General features: G+C 44.5%; 1 protein-coding gene across 1 annotated transcript; it reads right to left on the bottom strand.

Moving 5' to 3' along the window:
* Positions 1-840: 840 nt before the first annotated feature.
* On the bottom strand, positions 841-17159 carry LOC118899718 (glutamyl-tRNA(Gln) amidotransferase subunit C, mitochondrial-like). Its single transcript, XM_036861609.1, has 2 exons — positions 16551-17159; positions 841-850 (listed from the first exon to the last, which is right to left on the bottom strand). Exon 1 carries the CDS (start codon positions 17157-17159, stop codon positions 16749-16751), a length of 411 nt encoding a protein of 136 aa, XP_036717504.1. The 3' UTR covers positions 841-850; positions 16551-16748.
* Between the last annotated feature and the right edge of the window lie 2057 nt (positions 17160-19216).

Here is a 19216-nt window from a genome sequence, read left to right as displayed (position 1 = left end):
GATACTCAGTGAATTGTCCTCTCTGCTTCCACAGTTGTGGCAGGTCACCACTGGAGTGTCTCCATGGACCTCCACCTCATTTCTAAAGGGAAGAGTTTTGGTTCCTCTGGACAGGTAGTCAGGCCACCTCGTGCCCCATTTTAGAGGCAGGGCTGAGGGCAAGAGCAGTGAAGCCTGTGCGCATGTCCCCTTCCCCTGAACAGCCCACGTGTGATCCAGGGTGGGTGGGCCAGGAGCAGGGTAGCCGGATCTGCCACCTCCAGGCACCCATGGGGATAGACGGCTGCAACTCTCCTCTCTATAAAGGAGAAAACTAGACTAGACGAAGAATAAATTAATATAGCGTTCAGTGACATAGTATGGGGACATTATTTTAAAAACGACAGACAGCTCCAGAAGAAGTAACACTTAGCAGCTCACCCAGGAGTCAGTTACCGTTTGCTGTTTCAAATGAGGGAGGACGGGGTCACGAAACAGAAGCAGAGCCGGTGAGAAGAGTGGCGGAGCCCTGATGAGCGCAGCAGCCAGAGCAGAGGGGAGGGTGGGCTGAGCTGAGGTTAGACTGACCTCAGCCCCGGCTGGAGACGGTTGTGTTTGTGAGGGCACGGAGCACAGGCTGAGGGTAGTTCCCGTGCTCTGTGGGGTGACAGGGGACTGTCAGCAAGCCCTGTGTGTGCCAAGTACTGTAGCAGCTCCTGTAGGAAACCCGAGACCAGGATGTGTCCCTGCCCGGAAGCAGCCAGTGGTTGCAGAGGCGAAGCCTGCACACGTGGTCTCGGGGAGCAGGGGGCCGAACTCGAGGGAGGGAGGCAGAGCCCCAGTCACAGCCGGGGTTTCGGCACGTGTGCTCCTCCTCGTCGCCAGGATCTACCCACCGTCTCACGCGGCCAACATCCCGAGGTCCCTCAGGGAGCAGCATTTCTAAGCAGCGCTTGGGAGCTTGTCCCGATTTCTTAACCCGCAGCCGCCTCTTGGGCTTAGCAGCATCCAGCGCACATTCATCTCTCCTCCTCCTTTGCCCCTGGAGGTGGCGTCTAGGCTAATCCCCAAGGGAACGGTGAGGAGGGAGGTCCCAATGCCCATGTGATACATTCAAAACACGCTTTGATACAGGTGGTGATACTAGTTGGACAGCTCTAGCAATGTGAACAGTCGTTGATCTGTTAATCTTTAATTCACACTTTTCATTAGTGTTCTGATTTTGGAAAATACAGAAAATAAAAATAAAAAGAGCTATTTGGTGTGGGGAGCCACACACAGTAGAGGTTTAAACAGATCAGTGGAAGAAACTCGGGGAAGGCTTCTTGGGGAGCAGACAGCGATAGGGTCCCTGGCCGTGCAGCTGGACCTGGCCAGGCTCGCTCCCCCACGTGTGAATGTGCGTGCCACGCCCCCTCATGATCAGGCACCGATAAATAACACCTATAACTCTCTGGTGTTGAGATTTTCAGTATTCGTTCAAAAACACCAGATGCTTAGCTAAGTCTCTTTTTAAAGAGTAACGATCTGAATACATTTTCTTTTTTAATCTTTATAGAGTAACTGTTAGTTCATGGGACACAAAGTCTAAAAAGCCATGTAACTGTACCAAATCCCAGTGTCTGAAATTGTAAGTAATCACAAATCCTTCATTATTAAATAGAAATAAGGTCGTTTAGAAGTCAGTAAGTGGAGCAGAGTCCAGACAGACCTGAACGGCTAGTAGCGTATAGGTTACAGTTAAGACTCAACAGCTGCGTCCTGACGCTCCTCGTAAACCAGAGCAACAAGAAGCCACACTTTCCGCATAAACCTGGTTGGGATCTTTTGGTGTTATCTTGACCAACTAACCCAGGAAAGGACCTCAAGTGGTGTGATTTTCTTGGATTTTGGTTTACATTGTCTAGTCCCCCAGACAAGTGCTAAACACGGCATCCTTGTTGAGCATTAACTGTAACATTTCCACCTCCTAGTTTTTAAAAGTTTGATGAATTGGTTTACTCTGTATTGAATTCTTCTTAGAAAAATTCTCCCCCAGGGATTCCAGCTCCCGGGAGGCTCGGTCAGCGCGGTGGTAGGGCAGGTTGTGAAGCAGAATCACGGGCCGGGGTGGATGGTGTGGCTGAAATAGGAAGCGGACCGGCCACCCCGACTGACGGCACCGTGCGCTCGAGCTCCCGTCCCCACCCTGTCACGCGGAGACGCTCACTGGAGTGGTCTGCCCGCTCTCAGCCTCTGCTCTGGGCTGCTGCTTTCTGCCCTGAGTGCCTGCCTAGCTTTGTTACGTGATGGAAGGGGAGATGCCGCCTCGCCCGATGTCTAACAACCCTAACCACCATCTCCACGTGATTCTTCCGTTGCAGAGCTTCTGCTGAAGTCACTGAGAGCTCCAGTGATGGGACAGTGATATGGGGGTGCAGACGTGGGTAAAAATCCAGAAGTCTGTGAAACTTGGTTCACAAAACAAAACGGAAAAAAAATCTGATTTTTTAAAGTTAATGTTGAAATCTAGGGTTGACTGTATGTGAATACTGAGTTGTCATTGGTTTAGTCTGTGAATGCGAGGCCTATACCTGTCTGAACGCTGGAAACGCCGAGACCACTGATCAGGAGCTCTAAAAATGCAGCTGGGTGAGGAGGAAGGAGAACAGAGGGCAAAGCCCAGACCACGTGACACTGTCAAGCCGGAGCGGCCGGCCCGGATGGAACTTCTGATGTGGTGGAGGACGAGGCGGTGGAGCCTAGAGTGGACAGAGCCAGGGGTGGGCGCGGCTTCCTGTGGACAGGGGCTGCCGAGCTGCTGGCGGGGTTGGCGACTGGGGAGCCCGCGAATAACCCATGAAGCCTAGAGCGAGGTGCAGACTATGACCGGGGACAGAATGAGGTAGCTCTTAAGGATGTGGAGGTAAGATGAGTCTCCAGGAAGGGTTTAACTTATTGATTACCTCATAATGGAAAAGCCCAAGAAAGAGCCTCCTGCCTAGAGGCAGCTTTCCAGATTAATCGGTGACTGACACACTGAAGAAAGAGTTTATCATCACAAGGGGGCTTGGTCGGCACTGGAACAAAGGAAAAGGAGGCTCCGAGCGCGTTTCCAGTGCTGTCCAGGGAAGGGAGGCACTGTCGCTGGGGGCCGCGGGCGCGGCCTTCTCCAGAGAAGTGCTGTGTGCTGTGTGCCGGGGGCTGGCACCCTCCCGTTGTGCCCCGCGACTCTGCACCTCTAACTGTCACCACCCTCAGCGCCAGCCGTTTAGCTTCCTCAGTAGCTCCATCCCGAGAAGCAGGGGGCCCTGGGTAGAGGCTGCGAACGTTATGGGCACCAGAGGGAATGTTATTTCCACCATAAATTAACACACAGCATTCTGAGCAGTGCATCGCGGTTTGGTTGGTATCAGTCTGTCACTGAGAAACCAATTATCTCTGGAAATACTGCTTTTGGAAAGGCCAAGGAATGGGCAAATGTACCCCCGCGGAGCTTCTTGAAGAGACCCGTGAACTGGTGCTGGCGGCAACACCACTCTGTCTCTCAGTGTGCCACAGGCACGCTCGCACTGGAGCAAGTCAGGCGTGCGTTCACCGTTGCCTGCTTCACTAGCAAGCGTGGCATCACCACCGGCTTCCTTTAGCTTTTTACTCCCCGCAGCTAAGCCACGTTCAAGGCAATGGAATCTAATTTTCTTGGAGTGCATTTGTCCTACTTTATTTGGGAGTCTCTCCTGGATAAAGATTAAGAGTGATTCTACTAATTGGCCATTAATAAAGAGAAAACCACATTACTGTATTTTTTAAAAATCAAAGTGATACATACACATGGGTAAAAATCAGTGACTATATCTGATTATGATGGGAAGTCCCAGTACCCTGCTCCACCTCGCCCCACTCTCTGGACTCCTCCCTAGAAGCTACCATTTTAGTGACTTCTGTTTTCAGGCTTTCTGAAGTTTGCTCCCATGTCTGGAAAGGTTATCTATTGCCTTCTTGCTGTGGGAGAGGAGGGGCCCACTCTGCACTCATCCCCCTTTGCTAGAGCCGCCCTTTGTAGTGCCTTTGCTGATTACCCTCAAAACTTGAAATCATGTGCTCCAACCTTTTGTTGTTATTGTTCCATTAGCCATAAAAAGCTGAGAATTATTTTTAAATGATAAAGTTAATCTGTATAATTAAAATGGTGTTGATGTAAACTTAATTAAAAGGTAGATAAATGTTTTGTGATTATTTTATTGAAAATTTATCGATTATTAAAAATTGATTTTAAGATTTTATAAGTAGTTCATGTCTACCTTTCCATCACTGTGGGAAATGATTTTCTTAATAATTTTTATGCATTTAAAAAATTGATTTACTGCATCATGATTAGGTTATTAAAACACTGATTGTAACCCACTTTTGTATCAGGATGTTTTTTGATACAGGCAGTGACATCAGTGTTAAATTCTGAACCTTTGGACAATAATTCCATAGAGTGAGAAGGAACCCTCTGCAGTGGAGTGGAGAAAGGGCTCTTCTCTTTCACGAGCACACTGAAGGAAGGAATTGGCTTTATGTTATGAGTATGGGGTTTTTCCATGGCAGTTTTAATTAGCCCTTTCATGTATCGACTTTAAACAAATCCAAACTCAATTTTTTAAGCATCTTCCATTCCAACTCAATTTTTGCTGAGATACTGGGTGGGACTTGTTGGGAGCAGTTATACTATCTAATTTTTCACCCTAATCAAATCTAAATCAAGATTTTAATCATAGATTGGGTAGTCTCCAATATTCCTTCTTCAAATGGCCTTTTGCCTCTGGTTAATTGGATTAATTAATTAACTAGAATTAATTAACCAGAATTCTGTGGAGTAGAAGGTCAAATCTGGATGGTCATTTTTTATAGTCTCTTGTTCCTTACTTATACTTTTGATCCCTTCTTTTATATTTTAGAATAATAAATACTTAATTTATATTCTATAGCTTATAATTCTAATATTAAAGTCTCTGCTTATCTGATTCTGGTGTTTCTTTCTTCTCTTGATCTTTCACTCATATGACTTGTTACCTCATGTATTTTGTGATTTTCTCTCTCTGTGTGTGTGTGTGTGTGTGTGTGTGTGTGTGTGCGTGAGAGAGAGAGAGAGAATTATAATCACTGAAACTTTATATGTGGGAATTCTTTGAGGTTGGCTTGAGAGTGCATTTCTTCAGAGGAAGTTTGAGTTTGTTTCTACTTGGGGCTTGGTGGCCCATTCAATTTGGACAACCTAAAATTTTTGGCTAAGATTTTTTTTTTTTTAGGCCACACAGTTAATATGAATTCAGGTCTCAAACCCAAGTGAGCTCCCTCCTCTCAAGCCAATGCCCACATGCATTTTTCTTGCCCTTTCTTTTGCAGGGCATTTTTCCTAGTTCATTCTTCCGCTGGGTACAGACCTTCTACTGTTCCAGCTTTATGTGTAGATATTGGAGCTGATCCCATGCCTTGAGCATTAATGTATGTAAATATATTAATATATATGTAAACACATGTGTTAGTGTATAAAGCACTTAGAGCACTGCCTGGCATATTGTAAATGTTCTGTTTGCCATTATTATGGTTGTTGTCGTCCCCCGCCTCTTCCTCCCTGTAACAGTTAAGACCAAAGCCTTTGGTTGTTGGGATCAGCAGAGCCCTAACATAGCTGCAGACTTCAGCTTTAGCTTACCCCGCTGAGTTTTTGCTTCTCTTTCATTTTTTGGTCTCTGAGGCATTTCTTTAATTTTTTTTACCAGCTCAAATATGCATCTAAAACATTTCAAATATTTATTCCAATGTTTTAAAGTGTTCCTAGCTGGGGATTTGTCAGATGCCAATGGATGAAGAATGAGTTTCGAATACATATCATCTCAAATCTTTTCAAACACTACAGCTAAAATTCTAGGATACAATGTGCTTGTGAGAAGTGACTGTACCACGGGGTATCGGGTATCGCAGGTATTCTCTTGACAGTATTATCACCTTCTCGTTAAGTGACAGAGTAAGATTACCCACAGAGTGCTGGAATGTTGCCAGGCTGCCAGCACTGAAACAGTCTGTACCTCAAGGACAGCATCTTTAATAGATGGTGCTCACTTGGTATTTCACAGCCTAGAGAGGGGCCACCAAACCTCACGTGATGGCTGTAGATGTGGTTTCCTGGGCAATGGTGAGAGTAGACTGAAGAAGGGGGACAATACAAATACTTTGTACGAGAATACCTAGACTGCAGATGGCACCGGTGACAAAGCGTGAACTCACAGGAATGAGGCATGCCCTGAAAGACCACCATCCACTCTCATTCATCAACCTGCAGGCAGTCAGATTTTCTTCCACTGAAGACTTGGAACCCTTACCTCTCTCTGTCTTGACTGACACACCAAGCAGGGGAGCCTGAGGTGATGCTTTTCCAGCTCTCTTCTTGTGGCTGCCACTCTCGCTGTTACCAACGGGAGCAGACCAGTCTGAGCCTACTAGGAGAGGAAAGCAATTTTGCATGGAGGGGAAGCCCACATTAGTAGAAGGGAGTGGAAGTTTGGCTGGGGGCCAAGGTGTATATCCCGGCCCTAGACATGGGTTTTCGACCCTGTCTGACCCTCATTCTAACCCCAAGAGAGAGCACGACCGTAAGTCTTATAACAAGGAGGACTGTGTCTTGTTTACGACTGTATCTCCAGTGTCTAGCAAGAGGTCGATGTCTATTGGGCCCTCAATACGTATGGCTGAAGGTGAGCAGTGACTTTTGATGAACAGAAGTTTTAAATTTAATGTAGTCAAAATTATCACGTGTCTTTATTATTTTTTTACATGTCTTTATTATTATTGTCTTTTTGTGCCCTGTTTAAGAAATCTGTCCATATCCCAAGGTTACACAGATGTGCCATTAGACTATTTCTAAAAGTTTTAAAGGTTTGCTTTTTGTCATTGAGGCCTTAATGCACCTGTAATTGATTTTTCTGAGTGGCATTAGGTAGGAATCTAATTATTTTTTTCCATGTGTACAATTAATTTTCTGGCACCATTTATTGCAAAACCGTAATATGGTCCCCCATGATCTGCAATGTGTTCCCTGTCAGCTGTCAAGGTTTGAAGTACACATGTGGGTCTGGTTCTGGGTTCTTAATCCTGCTCTTTGCATGGATCCCGCTTCTTAGTTGTAATGATTCATCTGTGAATTTCCTTCACCTTTGTATTTAAACAGTCATCTTGCCTGCAAAGAAGGACCATGGTATCTTTCTTATCTCATCCTTTTCCTTGCCTTATTGTCTTAGCTGGGACCTCAGCGCAGTGAGGAAGGGAAGTGCTGGTGCTGGCATCGCCTTGCTCCTGATTTTAATAGAAACACTTCTAAAATTCCCTTACCCTGCCCGAAATAAGATATTTGCTGTAGGTTTTTGAGAGATGCTCTGTAGTAGGTAGAAGACATGCTTAGACACTATTTCAAAGACTCTAAATGGCAACCATTTCAGGGCTCTGAGGCAGCTGATCAGTATCAGTGTCTCCACCTCCTTTATCAGCTGCTCTGCCATCCTCAGGTGAGTGGTTCGGTTCTGTGGGCTAAGAAGGCTGCCCCAGCTGCCACCCTCACATTTGCATTCCACCCACTGGGGAAGAAGAAGAGAAGGGCGAAGGCACACTCCTTACCTTCCAAGGCATAACCAGAAACTGCCACAGTCACTTCCACTCATATCCCTTTGGCCAGAACCTAGTCATGTGGTCAGACCATACTGGGTAGGAAGCTGGGAAGCGGAGTGGAAATTGAGCGGAGTTGACCACATGCTCAACCAGAGTTGCTGTCAAGGGGCAGAGTAAGGGGAGGGTGGGTCCTTCTCTGCCGCAGGCCCACTTCGAGCTAAGGAAGTGTCCTTCTATGCCTGGTTTCCTAAGAGGTTTTCTTTTTAAATTCTTATTATAAATGAGTGGTGATTTTATCAAAGCCTTTTTGCCTGCATTCATTGAAATGATCAGTTTGTTTTCCTCTTTTAATCTTACAGTTTGATCTATTACAACATTTTCTAATGGTCATCCACCCTTGTAGACCAGGGATTAAACCCAATCTGATCATGATGTACTGATTTTATCTTTTGTATGTACCGCAAGATTTGGTTTTCAATATTTTTTTTTAAGCAAATGGCTGTATTTTTTCTTTTTTTTTTTCTTTTTTTTTAAAATTAATTAATTTATTTATTTTTGGCTGTGTTGGGTCTTCGTTTCTGTGCGAGGGTTTTCTCTCGTTGCAGCGAGCGGGGGCCACTCTTCATCGCGGTGCACGGGCCTCTCACTGTCGCGGCCTCTCTTGTTGCGGAGCACAGGCTCCAGACGCGCAGGCTCAGTAGTTGTGGCTCACGGGCCTAGTTGCTCCGTGGCATGTGGGATCTTCCCAGACCAGGGCTTGAACCCGTGTCCCCTGCATTGGCAGGCAGATTCTCAACCACTGTGCCACCAGGGAAGCCCCCTTATGACTTAATGTTTGATCGATTTTTAAAATATTCTATATTAACTTAAAAATGTATATTCTCTATTTGTTAGATACATTTACTATCCATTAGCTCCAGTTTGTTAATTTTGTTTTTTAAATCTGCTAAATGCTTATTAAATTTTGTGTGATTTATCTGTTTTTGATAAAAGTGCATTAAGACCTCTCACTATGATTGTGAATTTGCTTATTTTTCCCTTATAATTCCATTTTGGTTTGTATATTTTGAGTCTATAGTGAAGGGTTATACAAATTCATGATTGTTATATCTTTTTTGTGAATTATTCCATCAACTGTTAAATATATCTCTGTAACCTATTGCTTTTTGCTTTATATTTGTTTTTTATTTTTGGTTTCATATTAATGTTGCTATGCCACATATTCTTTGGTTAGTATTAGCAGGTTGTGCTCATAACATCCCTTTATGTTCATACTTTCTGTGTGGTAGTTATGTTTTAGGTGTGTCTCCTGTAATCTAAATATAGTTGGCTTGTTAAAAAGCAAATCTAATAATCCATGTTTTAATAGACTTTTAAAATCCATTTGCATTCTTTGTCTCATTATTGATATACATGGAATTATTTGTACCACCTTTTTATGAAGGCGTTTTTTTTTAACATCTTTATTGGAGTGTAAATGCTTTACAATGGTGTGTTAGTTTCTGCTTTATAACGAAGTGAATCAGCTATACATATACATATATCCCCATATCTCCTCCTTCTTGCGTCTCCCTCTGGAGTCTTAAAATTTATTTATTTAAGTTCTTTTCTTTCCCCAGTAAAATGGAAGCATTTCATACTTGCTCTCTGCACCTTGCTTTTTTTAAATCGTGGTAAAATATGCAAAACATAAAATTTACCATTTTAACCATTTTTAAATGTATAATTCAGTGACGTTAATTACAGTCACGATGCTGTGCAACCATCACCATTATCCGTTTCCAGAACCTTTTCATCATCCCAAATAGAAACTCTGTACACATTAAGTAGCTTTCCATTACCCCCTTACCCCACCCCCTGGTAACCTCTGTTCTACTTTCTGTCTCTTAGTTTTCATATTCCAGGCACCTCATGTAAGTGGTATCATACAATATTTGTCCTTTTGAGTCTGGCTTCTTTCACTAACATGATGTTTTCAGGGTTCATCCATGTTGTAGCATGTATCAGTACTTTATTTTTTTTCAGACTGTATAATATTCCACTGTATGTACAGACCACGTGTGTTTATCCATTCATCTGTTGATGGACACTTGGGTTGTTTCTACCTTTTGACTGTTGTGAATAATGCTGCCTATGAACATGGGTGTGCAAGTATCTGCTTGAGTCCCTGCTTTCATTTCTTTTGGGTGTATACCTAGAAGTGGAATTGCTAGATTATATGGTAATTCTATGTTTAACTTTTTCAGGAAACACCTTACTGGTTTTCACAGTGACTGCACCATTTTACATTCCCACCAGAAATACACAACACCACTTTTGTGTTTTCTGATTACCGCTTTTTCTTTGCTTCTTTTTGCCTGATACATGTTTTAGGAAATTAGCACTAACGGCAAAGTGGAGGAAGTTGAAAGTTAGGAGGCTATCACAACAGTATAGACAAAAGATGATGAAGACCTGAACTAGGGCAGAGATGGTAGCAATGAAGAAAAAATCCACAGATTTAAGAGACATTTCAAACATACGCATTGTAGCATTTTTTTCACTCATCATTTATTCATTCCACAAAGTATTTTTGAATGCCTGTGATTTCAGGAATAGGGAAGACAGAAATGAGCAAGATAGTTACGGTCCCTGCCCTCTCAGCACTCACAATCTAGTGGGGGAGACAGACATGAACAGAACAATCACACACGTAGAGGTCATGGTGGAAAGGAGCAGCAATGGGCAGAGGGCGACGGGGGGAGCTGACCAGGTATGACAGCCAGGAAAGCTTCCCAGAGGACAAGAGGGGTGTTGGAAGAGGGGGCAGAGGTAGATTGAAAGTGGGTTGATAAGAGTGTTCTAGGCCGAGGAAACAGCAGGTGCAAAGGCCCTGTGGCAAGAGAGAGAGGGTACAGGGTTCTCGGAACAGAAAGGAGGCCAGTGCCACTTGTGTAGTATTGTTCATTATTCCAAAATATATAAAATAATCTGAATGTTCAGTATAAAGGGAATTATTAACTAAATTATGACACCACTATAGAATGGGGTATTGTTCAGTCATTAAAATGGCATGTAAATCTATTTACATGTAATATTAACACTCATAACATTATATTGATAAGTAATGAAAGCAAGCTGTCATATTGATTACTGACATTGATACATAATAAAAGCACATTGAAACAGTGTATAGAATATGATCTTGTTTTTTTTATATATTATATGTAACCAAACAACATGTATTTATTTTAATATGTATAGTTTTACAGAAAAACTCTGAAATATATTTGCCAAATGATCATCTCTAGGGAGTGGGATTCTGGGTGATTGTAATTTTTTTCTTTTTGCTTATTTACATTTTTAAAAACTACAACAAATGTGATTTACTTTTATCAAGAATAAAATTAGCAAAGACATTTCTGCACCAGAATCAGTAGACTTGGTAACCCCTTGGATGTGAGAAAAGAGAGAAAGGTAATCGTCAGAAATGACTCAGGGGTCATGTTACTGGGTGGATGGACACCATGAATGCAGAGAGAGACTACAGAGTGAGCACGGTGAGGGCTGTAGGTGAAGGTCAGGAGTTAAGGTGTGGATACCCTGAGTTGGAGGTGGAAATGTCTGATAGGAAGTGGGGAATGTGGTTCTGGAGCATAATAGTGTCACACACTGCTGAGAGGTAAATGCAGTGAAGAGGTCCTTGCCTTTCTGGTTAAGGAGGTTGTTTGAGAGTTAGGGGGATGGAGAAGACAGTCCGAGCACAGTAGGTTAAAGAAAGAATAGGAGAAGAGGAAGGATAAGCAGCAAGCATAGAAACCCTTTCTTGATGTTTGGGGAAGAAGAAAATGAGGGTTCAGTGATACACAGTTACAAATCTTCAACATAAAGTTTTAAAAAGTAGAGGGGACAGAGTTAATAAATAAAAGCACCCAGCAAGGTGTGGGTGCAAGAAAAGAAATATGCCTAGCTTGGACCTTGGTGAGTAAGCATAGTTTGACTAGGTATAAAATTCTAGATTGTCAGTTTTTCTCTCAGTGTTTCGAAGGTATTATTCTACTGTTTTCCACTATTTCTAACACGAAGTGAGTGGTCAGTCTAGGTAATGTCTTTTCTTCTGGTGTTTTTACAATTTTCTTTTTGTCTTCGATTTTTCTTTTTATTTGCCTTTTTGGGGTTCATTAGGTTTCTGAAATCTGAGGATCCACAACTTTCAACAGTTCTGGAAAACTCACAGATATCCTCACTCCAAATATACCTCTCTTTCATTTTCTCTTCTCTGTCCTTCTGTAATACTAATCAGACATACGTGAGTCCCTCTAACTAGCAACCATTTCTTTTAATCTCTCTTCCATATTTTTAACTTTTTTGTCTTTTTATGCTGAATCTGGATCTAATTTCTTTATCTTTCAGTTTATCCTTTCTGACTTTTCATTTAGTTATTATTTTTATCCAGCTCACATGCACATAGTTTAAAGAGCCAAATAATTATACAAGGCTTATGACAAAAAAATGTAGTTCCCTGACAATTGTCCCTTATTTTCTGATCTCCAGGAACTTTTAACCCTTAACCAAATCTTTTAATATTTGCCTCCATAAATCTAAATAACGTGCTTGTGTTGCTACTTCTTGGCTTTTCAGTTTGGGCATGATCTCTTGTTTTTGTGCCATGAAAGATGTGGATTTAGCTCTGTTCCCTCTTGCTACTCACATGTAACCCCCCACCCAACACTCACATGTCCTCTTCCCAGACATCAGATGTACTTGGTTGGATCAATAGTATTTATTTTTTATGACTATGAAAACACTACTCACTGCTGAGCCTTGATTAATTTTCTTCCTGTATGTCTTTACCTTTTCCCTTGAGTTAATACTCAGTTTTTTAATGTACCTAACACTAACTTAACCCTTAACTCTCCTCCGGTTGTGTAACTGTTCTCTCAACATGCCCCAACACACTAGGTATTCAGTGAATTGGTCTGGGGGAAGCCTTTCCTGCAGCCATCGCCGTCCCGCTCTTGAGTGGTTGGTTTCCAGGCGTGCTGCACAGTTCTCTTGGACCCTCCCTCCAGCATTAGGCCCAGGGTTTCCTTTGCTTCTTCCTCATGTTTGACCCCCTGGCTCCTGGATCCCATTATCTTCCTCATTTGATTCACTGCATCATTTTGGTGTGGCACGTCCTCCAGTAGCTTCCCGAGCAAGAGTGATGGGAGAGAATGTTTTCAGACCGTATGTATCTAAAAATGTCATAGTCTGTCCTCTCACTGACATGATCATTTTGGATGGACAATGGGATTTCCACCTTCAACTAGTGGAATTTTCCTTTAGAATTTTGAAGGCTTTGCTGCATTTTCTTCTAGTTTCGAGTGTTGCTATGAACTTTTTTCTTGCCCTTTGTATGAAACCTATTTTATTCTTTCTAGAACCTTGTGGGATCTTCTCTTTGCACCCCGTGCTCTGAAATTTGGTGAGAGGTGTCTTGTTCTGGCCATTTGGCAGTCCCTTTCACTCTGGGAACCCATGCCCCTTAGTGCTGGGAAATGTTCTTGACTTACTTTCTCCCCTTCATTCTTAAAATTCTATCTTTCTGGAACCCTTATTTTTTACATAAGTGTTGGACCCTCTGATGCTCCTCTACATTCTTCTTTCTCCTATTGTTTTTTTACTTGTTTTGTATGTGTGTTCTGTTTTCTTATCTTCTGTTAAGTTTTTCATCCCTGTGATTACTTTTTTATTTTACATAATGTATTTTTTGTACTCTGAGTGTTTTTTAGCATCGTTTTCTTGTTTCCTGGATACAATAACTTTTATTAATCTTTCCAAGGCTATTGATAACCCCTTGTCCCCCACCCCATTTTCTTTTCCCTTCAGAGTCTGTTTCTTTAGGCCTCTGTCTTTCATATTGGATGAGTCCCTAAAATGTCTGCAGATCTTTGCCTGCCACTCTGCTCATGGTTAAGAACAAGGCAGAAGGGAGGGGGCTCTTGGTACGTTGGCGGGAGCTTGCTCCCTGTGGCTTCACCGTAGGGTGATCTTACCAAGCCACTTATCAGGGAATCTCAATGTCAGACTCTTTATATTTTCTCTTGGGCTAGTGAGTCCTCAGAGAAGGCCTTTCCAATCTCCTGCTAGAATTCTAGGGGCTGAGTGGAAAAACCTGGGGGTCTCAGATTCACCTTTTGTTCTTTAGAATACCCCAGTCCTCAATTGTTTTACCCCAGAGAGTAATTTCAGTCTCTTGCCATGGTGATGGAGGAGCAGTTAGGTGCTGGAAGGGAAGGAGCCTGGGGACCCCCTACCTCCTAAATAGAATTTCAGCCACCTTCACCCCACTTCAGAGCAGCCTGGTACCACCCATTCATGCCTTCAGAGCTGCTTCTCCACTCTCTCTTGCTAGCTCAGGTTTCAGTGTTCTTGAATCTGCTGTCTGTTAACTCTCTCCCCTCTGTTTTCCAGCCTCTGAATCTTCTGTAATTGCCTCGTCTCCCTTCTGTCCATCCTAGTGGTCTGGAAAAACTCTCACATTTTCCCCTTGTTCTCTACCTGTGGCTCAGACAGTGCTGTGTTTCCACGCTCTCCTTCTGTGAAGTAGATTTGTGGGGAGGTGGCCTTTCAAGGAGTCACACTTTATATGGGTTTTTTTTGATCCAACTCCCACTTTCTGTAGCTCAGACTTTGTCTCCTGTCTCCTGAAGGAGTGGCCCATTTGATCCCTAGGACTTGCAGAGGGCCCAGGACAACATTTGGCAGTTACAGAACTCACCTGTCTGGCTTCACAGTTCCTTATCTTTTCACATCTGGCAATCTCCTTTACTCTCCTCTTGGTCTGACATGCATTTTGACACATTATTTAAAAATATGAAAATAATAAATGTTAAAATAATTGTGTTCAGGAACTCTGTAACAGGAAGGTTTCTGCAAACATCTAGTCCACCATGTAGCCAGACGCAGAGGCCCTCCTGCATTCGTTCAGCACTCTGTCAGAGGCACCCGCTATGTGGGAAGCACGCCAGGCCTTCCCTCAGCAACCCTGTGAGCCCGGGAGGTCAGGTGCCAGGGCTTCCTGCCTCTAGACGCTGACTGATAACCTGGATCAGATAACATGCGGAGCCAGTAGCAGAGCTGATGTTAGACCTGCCTTTGAAGCTCTTTTCAATGAATCATGCTCTCGGAAGAGAACGCTGTGGGTCTTCTCTAGTCACAAGCTGAGGCTGTGGAGTGGCTGACGAGCCTCCCAAAGGCTCCCGAGGGAGCAGGTTACAAGCAGGATATTTTACATGAATTTTTACAGGAGTTGAGGAAAGTGTCCTGCCCCCGCCCATACTGAAAAGGTGTAAACCTCAGGCCTCTCAGGGCCTCTGCCGCGCAGCACAAGAGCAGCCTCCTACCAGAGCACGTAAAGCAGTTCACAGTCATAAACGCTGAGAGGTCTTCAAAGGAAACGCAGCAGAGAAGGTGCTCGGCACTGCCCGCCCTTGAGCTGCCGGGCACTGCCCGTCTGACTCCAGGATCCCAGGGGCAGGTGCTCGGACGGGGTCTACTCAGCACGCTGTCCTGTGGACTCTGCTCGTGGTCGGCGTGTGTTATCACAGTGTGACAGCAGTCGTGTCACACCCGTGTTTCCGACCCAGTCATGCCTCCTTTCTCCACCACTGACGTGGAATGAAAGTGATACAAAGCCTGGGCCAGGGTCCACCTCTAGGTCCCTTCGTTTTTTGCTCATAGGCGAGGTCTGGCCGAGAGGTGAACTCGCTTTCAGCCGGGTTGGGATGGTTGATGGGAAAGTGGCTCTTTGCTCACCAGCTTACGGTGTTCCTGGGAGAAGGGCGGCGGGCATTAGGGGCAGGAGACAATGGACGCCAGCGGACATTGTCCAGGAAATGGTTTATTCCGCACACGCCTATTTTATGAAACCACTGATTTTTAACGCGTCTCTCCCTCCTGTTGGTCACTGGAGAGCATCATCCCAGTGGATCTAGTTTTCACATAAAGAGGAGAATCATGTAACTAAGAGTTGTGTTGACTCGGCGTGCTGGCCAGCTCCCTGTAGGTGTGTGCACGCTTGTTTTCAACTACTGGCAGCGGTGCCTTTGACACACTGTGTTGTTTTATTCACAGGTACTGTGATTGCTTTGCAAACGGGGACTTCTGCAACAACTGCAATTGTAATAATTGTTGCAACAATTTACATCATGAAATGGAACGGTTTAAGGCCATTAAGGTAACAAATTTCCATTAAATACACACATTCTGAAAGCATTTAAACATACCGGGGATAGTCACAAAACGATCTCTTCAGATTTCTAATTTCAGTATTGGGAAAACCCAAAGTGTTGAAGACTATACATTAAATAAGACTCTATGCCTGAAGGTGGCGGTACCAACCATGACCAGGGGCTGTTGTGAGAGTGGCAGCTGGAGAAGGACCTTTATTATCCACCAGCATGGGAGGACTTCAGGGGGGCAGCAGGGTCCCAGAAGGGTCTGGTTTAAGAGCATGGAAGTATCCACGTTGTCTTTTTTTCTTTTTTTTTAAACCACTTTATTGAAATACAGTTGACCTGTAAAAAGCTGGACATTTTATGTATACAACTCAGTGAGTTTGGGGTTAAGTATACACACATGAAGGCCATAAACATATGCATCACCTCCCAAAGCTGCCTCCTAACCTTAGCAGAAAGTCAGCCCTCTGCTTGGAACAAAGTGGGTACCCAAGAACAAATTTAAGTGTGTTCAGTAAAGATAAAAGGCTGCTCAAGTCAATGGAAGCAGCAACTGAAAAGGACGACTCAGGTTGTCACATAGTGATCAGATGCAATGTCTAACAGTTACATAAATAGAGAAATTCACTTAAGTGCAGTTCGGTAGACAGTCTTTTGGGGAGGGGTTAAAGTCTTCCATACAGAACAGCCTGTGAATGTGAGTACACTTGATCCATTTCCTTGGAAACTGGCAATAACTTCTACTTCCGTTGGCATCAGGGACTCTTTGCCTTATTTTGGCTAGATCTTTCCCAATTCTGTCTTCAAAAGAGTTAGTTACTAAAAGATACCTAACCATCACTTTTTTCAGGTGACTGAAGGAAGTGGGAACATTAGTGTTCATAACAAAATAGTCATTGCACTTCCACGTTTTTAGAGGGCACCCCTTCCCAGAATAGCTACTCAGTGGTGTGAGAAGGGCTCTTTTTCATCCAGCTTTGGCCAAGAGATATTACCTGGGGAAGCCACAAAATACTCCTCCACACCTCGATGGGAGTTTTGTAGTAGTTCTTCAGCACAGTTGCCTTCTACCACATTGTCGGAACTCAAGTACAGACACCTGTCCTCCAGAACTGACTCCTTGGGCTCCACCCCGTCTGTGTCCATGGCGCGGAGCCGGTCGGCGAAGGCGATGGCTTTCTCCAGGCGTGCCACGGCCTCCTGGCTGCTGAAGTCCACAAGCGCTAGCCGCTCCAGGTGCTCGATCAGCTCGGCCGTGACCTGGCGGCTTCCCTGAGGATCGGCCTTGGAGGTGAAGCCCCGGCGCCCGCCCGCTGCTGCCCGAAGGCCCAGCCACACGGCCCGCGTCCACATTTCTCTCCTTCTCAGCCTCCGTAGAGTGTCCTCCTCCACGTTGTCTTGATTTGGGGTTTAGAAATTTGGATTGTGTTATGCAGCAGATAAGCCTGAGTTCAGAGAGTGTAGTCTGAGAAGGCAGAGATGGTCCACTGTGTGAAGAAAGCTGGGTGAAAGCTCTCGACCATCGTTACTTAGGCTGATTTTTATTCTCCTTGGCTTCCCAGTGAAGCGAGAATCTAGGGGCAGACAGCACCTTGGAGAGCCCCGCAGGCCACCTGCTAAAGGCTAAATGCAGGAGGGGCAGTTTTCATCCCTTCCCGTGGGCACAAAAGATCACCAGAGAAGGGAACACACAGCCCACCTGCTCGGGCCACGTCTTGGTGCCCTCTCACTTACCCAGGGAAACTGACGGCCATCCCCTGCAGACTTGAGGCTCTCGTACTGTGCCATGGTTGGTCTGATTATTTTTTCTAAAATACTTTAACTTGCCTCTTGAGTTATAGATAAATCAGTTGAAAATATCAATTTTGATACAGGCAGATCCACAGGACAGAAGAAAATTATGGTGCATCTAAGCTTCAGTATAGTAGCCTTCTCTTCAGGGGTAAAGGATACTGTCTGCAATTAAAAGTATAAAAAGTTCTATTTAAAAAGTGGTGGAATTCTCATGCATTGCTGGTAGGAATGTAAATTGGTACCAGCACTTTGGAAAATTGTTTGGCAATAGTTATTAAAACTAAACCTTTGTATGTGCTGTGACCCAGCAGTTCATTCCTAAAAATAGAGCCCCTAGAAATGAGTGTACATGTCTACCAGAGGCTTGTACAAAAATGTTCACAGCAGTTTTATTCATAATAGCCCCAAACTGGAAGCAAGCCGTGTGTTCAGTGGTAGAATGGATAGATCTGTCGAGGTGTATCGTCTAACGGGTGACACACATCAATGAAAAACAAAGACCCACAGCTCCGTGCCACAGCCTGGAGAATCTCACACGGTGCTGATGAAAGAAGCCAGATGGAAAAGAATACACACCAAATGGTTCCACTTAGATGAAGCTCCAGAACAGGCAAAATTAAAGCAATCCCAGTCAGAATAGAGGTTCCCTCGGGGGTGTGTTGATGGGGAGGAGTCCTGAGGGACCTCGGCATGGGAGGGGTTGGACTGTCCTCTGACCTGGCCAGAGTGGGGGTCGCACGGGGCTCACACAGGCTCAGATTCATGACAGTCCACCGTCCCTCGTGCGTCAGTAAAAAGTAAAAGCACACAAACAAAGCAGCCTCCCTGCAAAGGCCCTTCTGCAGCGATGGGGACCGCCAGGGCTCTGGTGCTGGCCGGATCCCCGCTGCTCACCTGTGAGGGGAGAGGGAGGACAGGGGCTGCCGCTGCGCCTTCCGCGTTGCTCCAGCACAGCTTTATAAAGAGCACGGCCTCACCTTGTCATTGAAAATGGTCTAGATAGGTAGCAGACAGGTAGAAGAGTCAAACAAACAAAGCACGATAAAAAGCCGAGCGTGATGTATGAGAAAGGCACCTGGTGGTGAGACCCGGGGCGGGACGTGAGCACAGGGACCGGAACCGGATTCCATCACGTGGTCGCTGTCATCTGACCTCTCGGTGCCTCAGTTTCTTCATCCGTCAGATAGCAAGAACAGTGGTAGTGTTTCCTCCACAGGGTTGCTGTGAGGATTAAATGAGAGAACGCGTATAAATCACACAGAAAGTGGAACACAGTACACATTTAACAAACGTGAGCTGGTATCAGAGTACCGTGATCCCAACTATCTCAGGAAAAAAAGTACAAGAGTTGCAGGAAGGAAATATGTCCACATGGACACAGTGATTTTCATCACATCTTTACTGTCCATAAATTTTCTACCTTTAAGTGTTCAAGTGAATTAAAATGAAATGGGGGGGTGATGCACTTCCTCAGCGATGTGAGGAGATGAGGCACGCTGCTCGTCGTGGCTCGTCCTAAAGTAACAGCCAGATCCAGTGACGGGCAAGCCAGGTACCTTGCACTGAACATTATTTTTAAATAATAAAATATATCTTGATGGAGTTTTGCATTTTCT

The sequence above is a fragment of the Balaenoptera musculus genome, chromosome 8 (assembly GCF_009873245.2).
Source record: "Balaenoptera musculus isolate JJ_BM4_2016_0621 chromosome 8, mBalMus1.pri.v3, whole genome shotgun sequence".
NCBI lineage: Eukaryota > Metazoa > Chordata > Mammalia > Artiodactyla > Balaenopteridae > Balaenoptera > Balaenoptera musculus.
Note: the sequence above shows the minus strand (reverse complement) of the source record. Positions and strands in the feature narration are given on the sequence as shown.

Coding starts and splice junctions, on each gene's coding strand:
- LOC118899718 (XM_036861609.1), bottom strand. CDS start 17,159: ATGTGGACGCGGGCCGTGTGGCTGGGCCTTCGGGCAGCAGCGGGCGGG.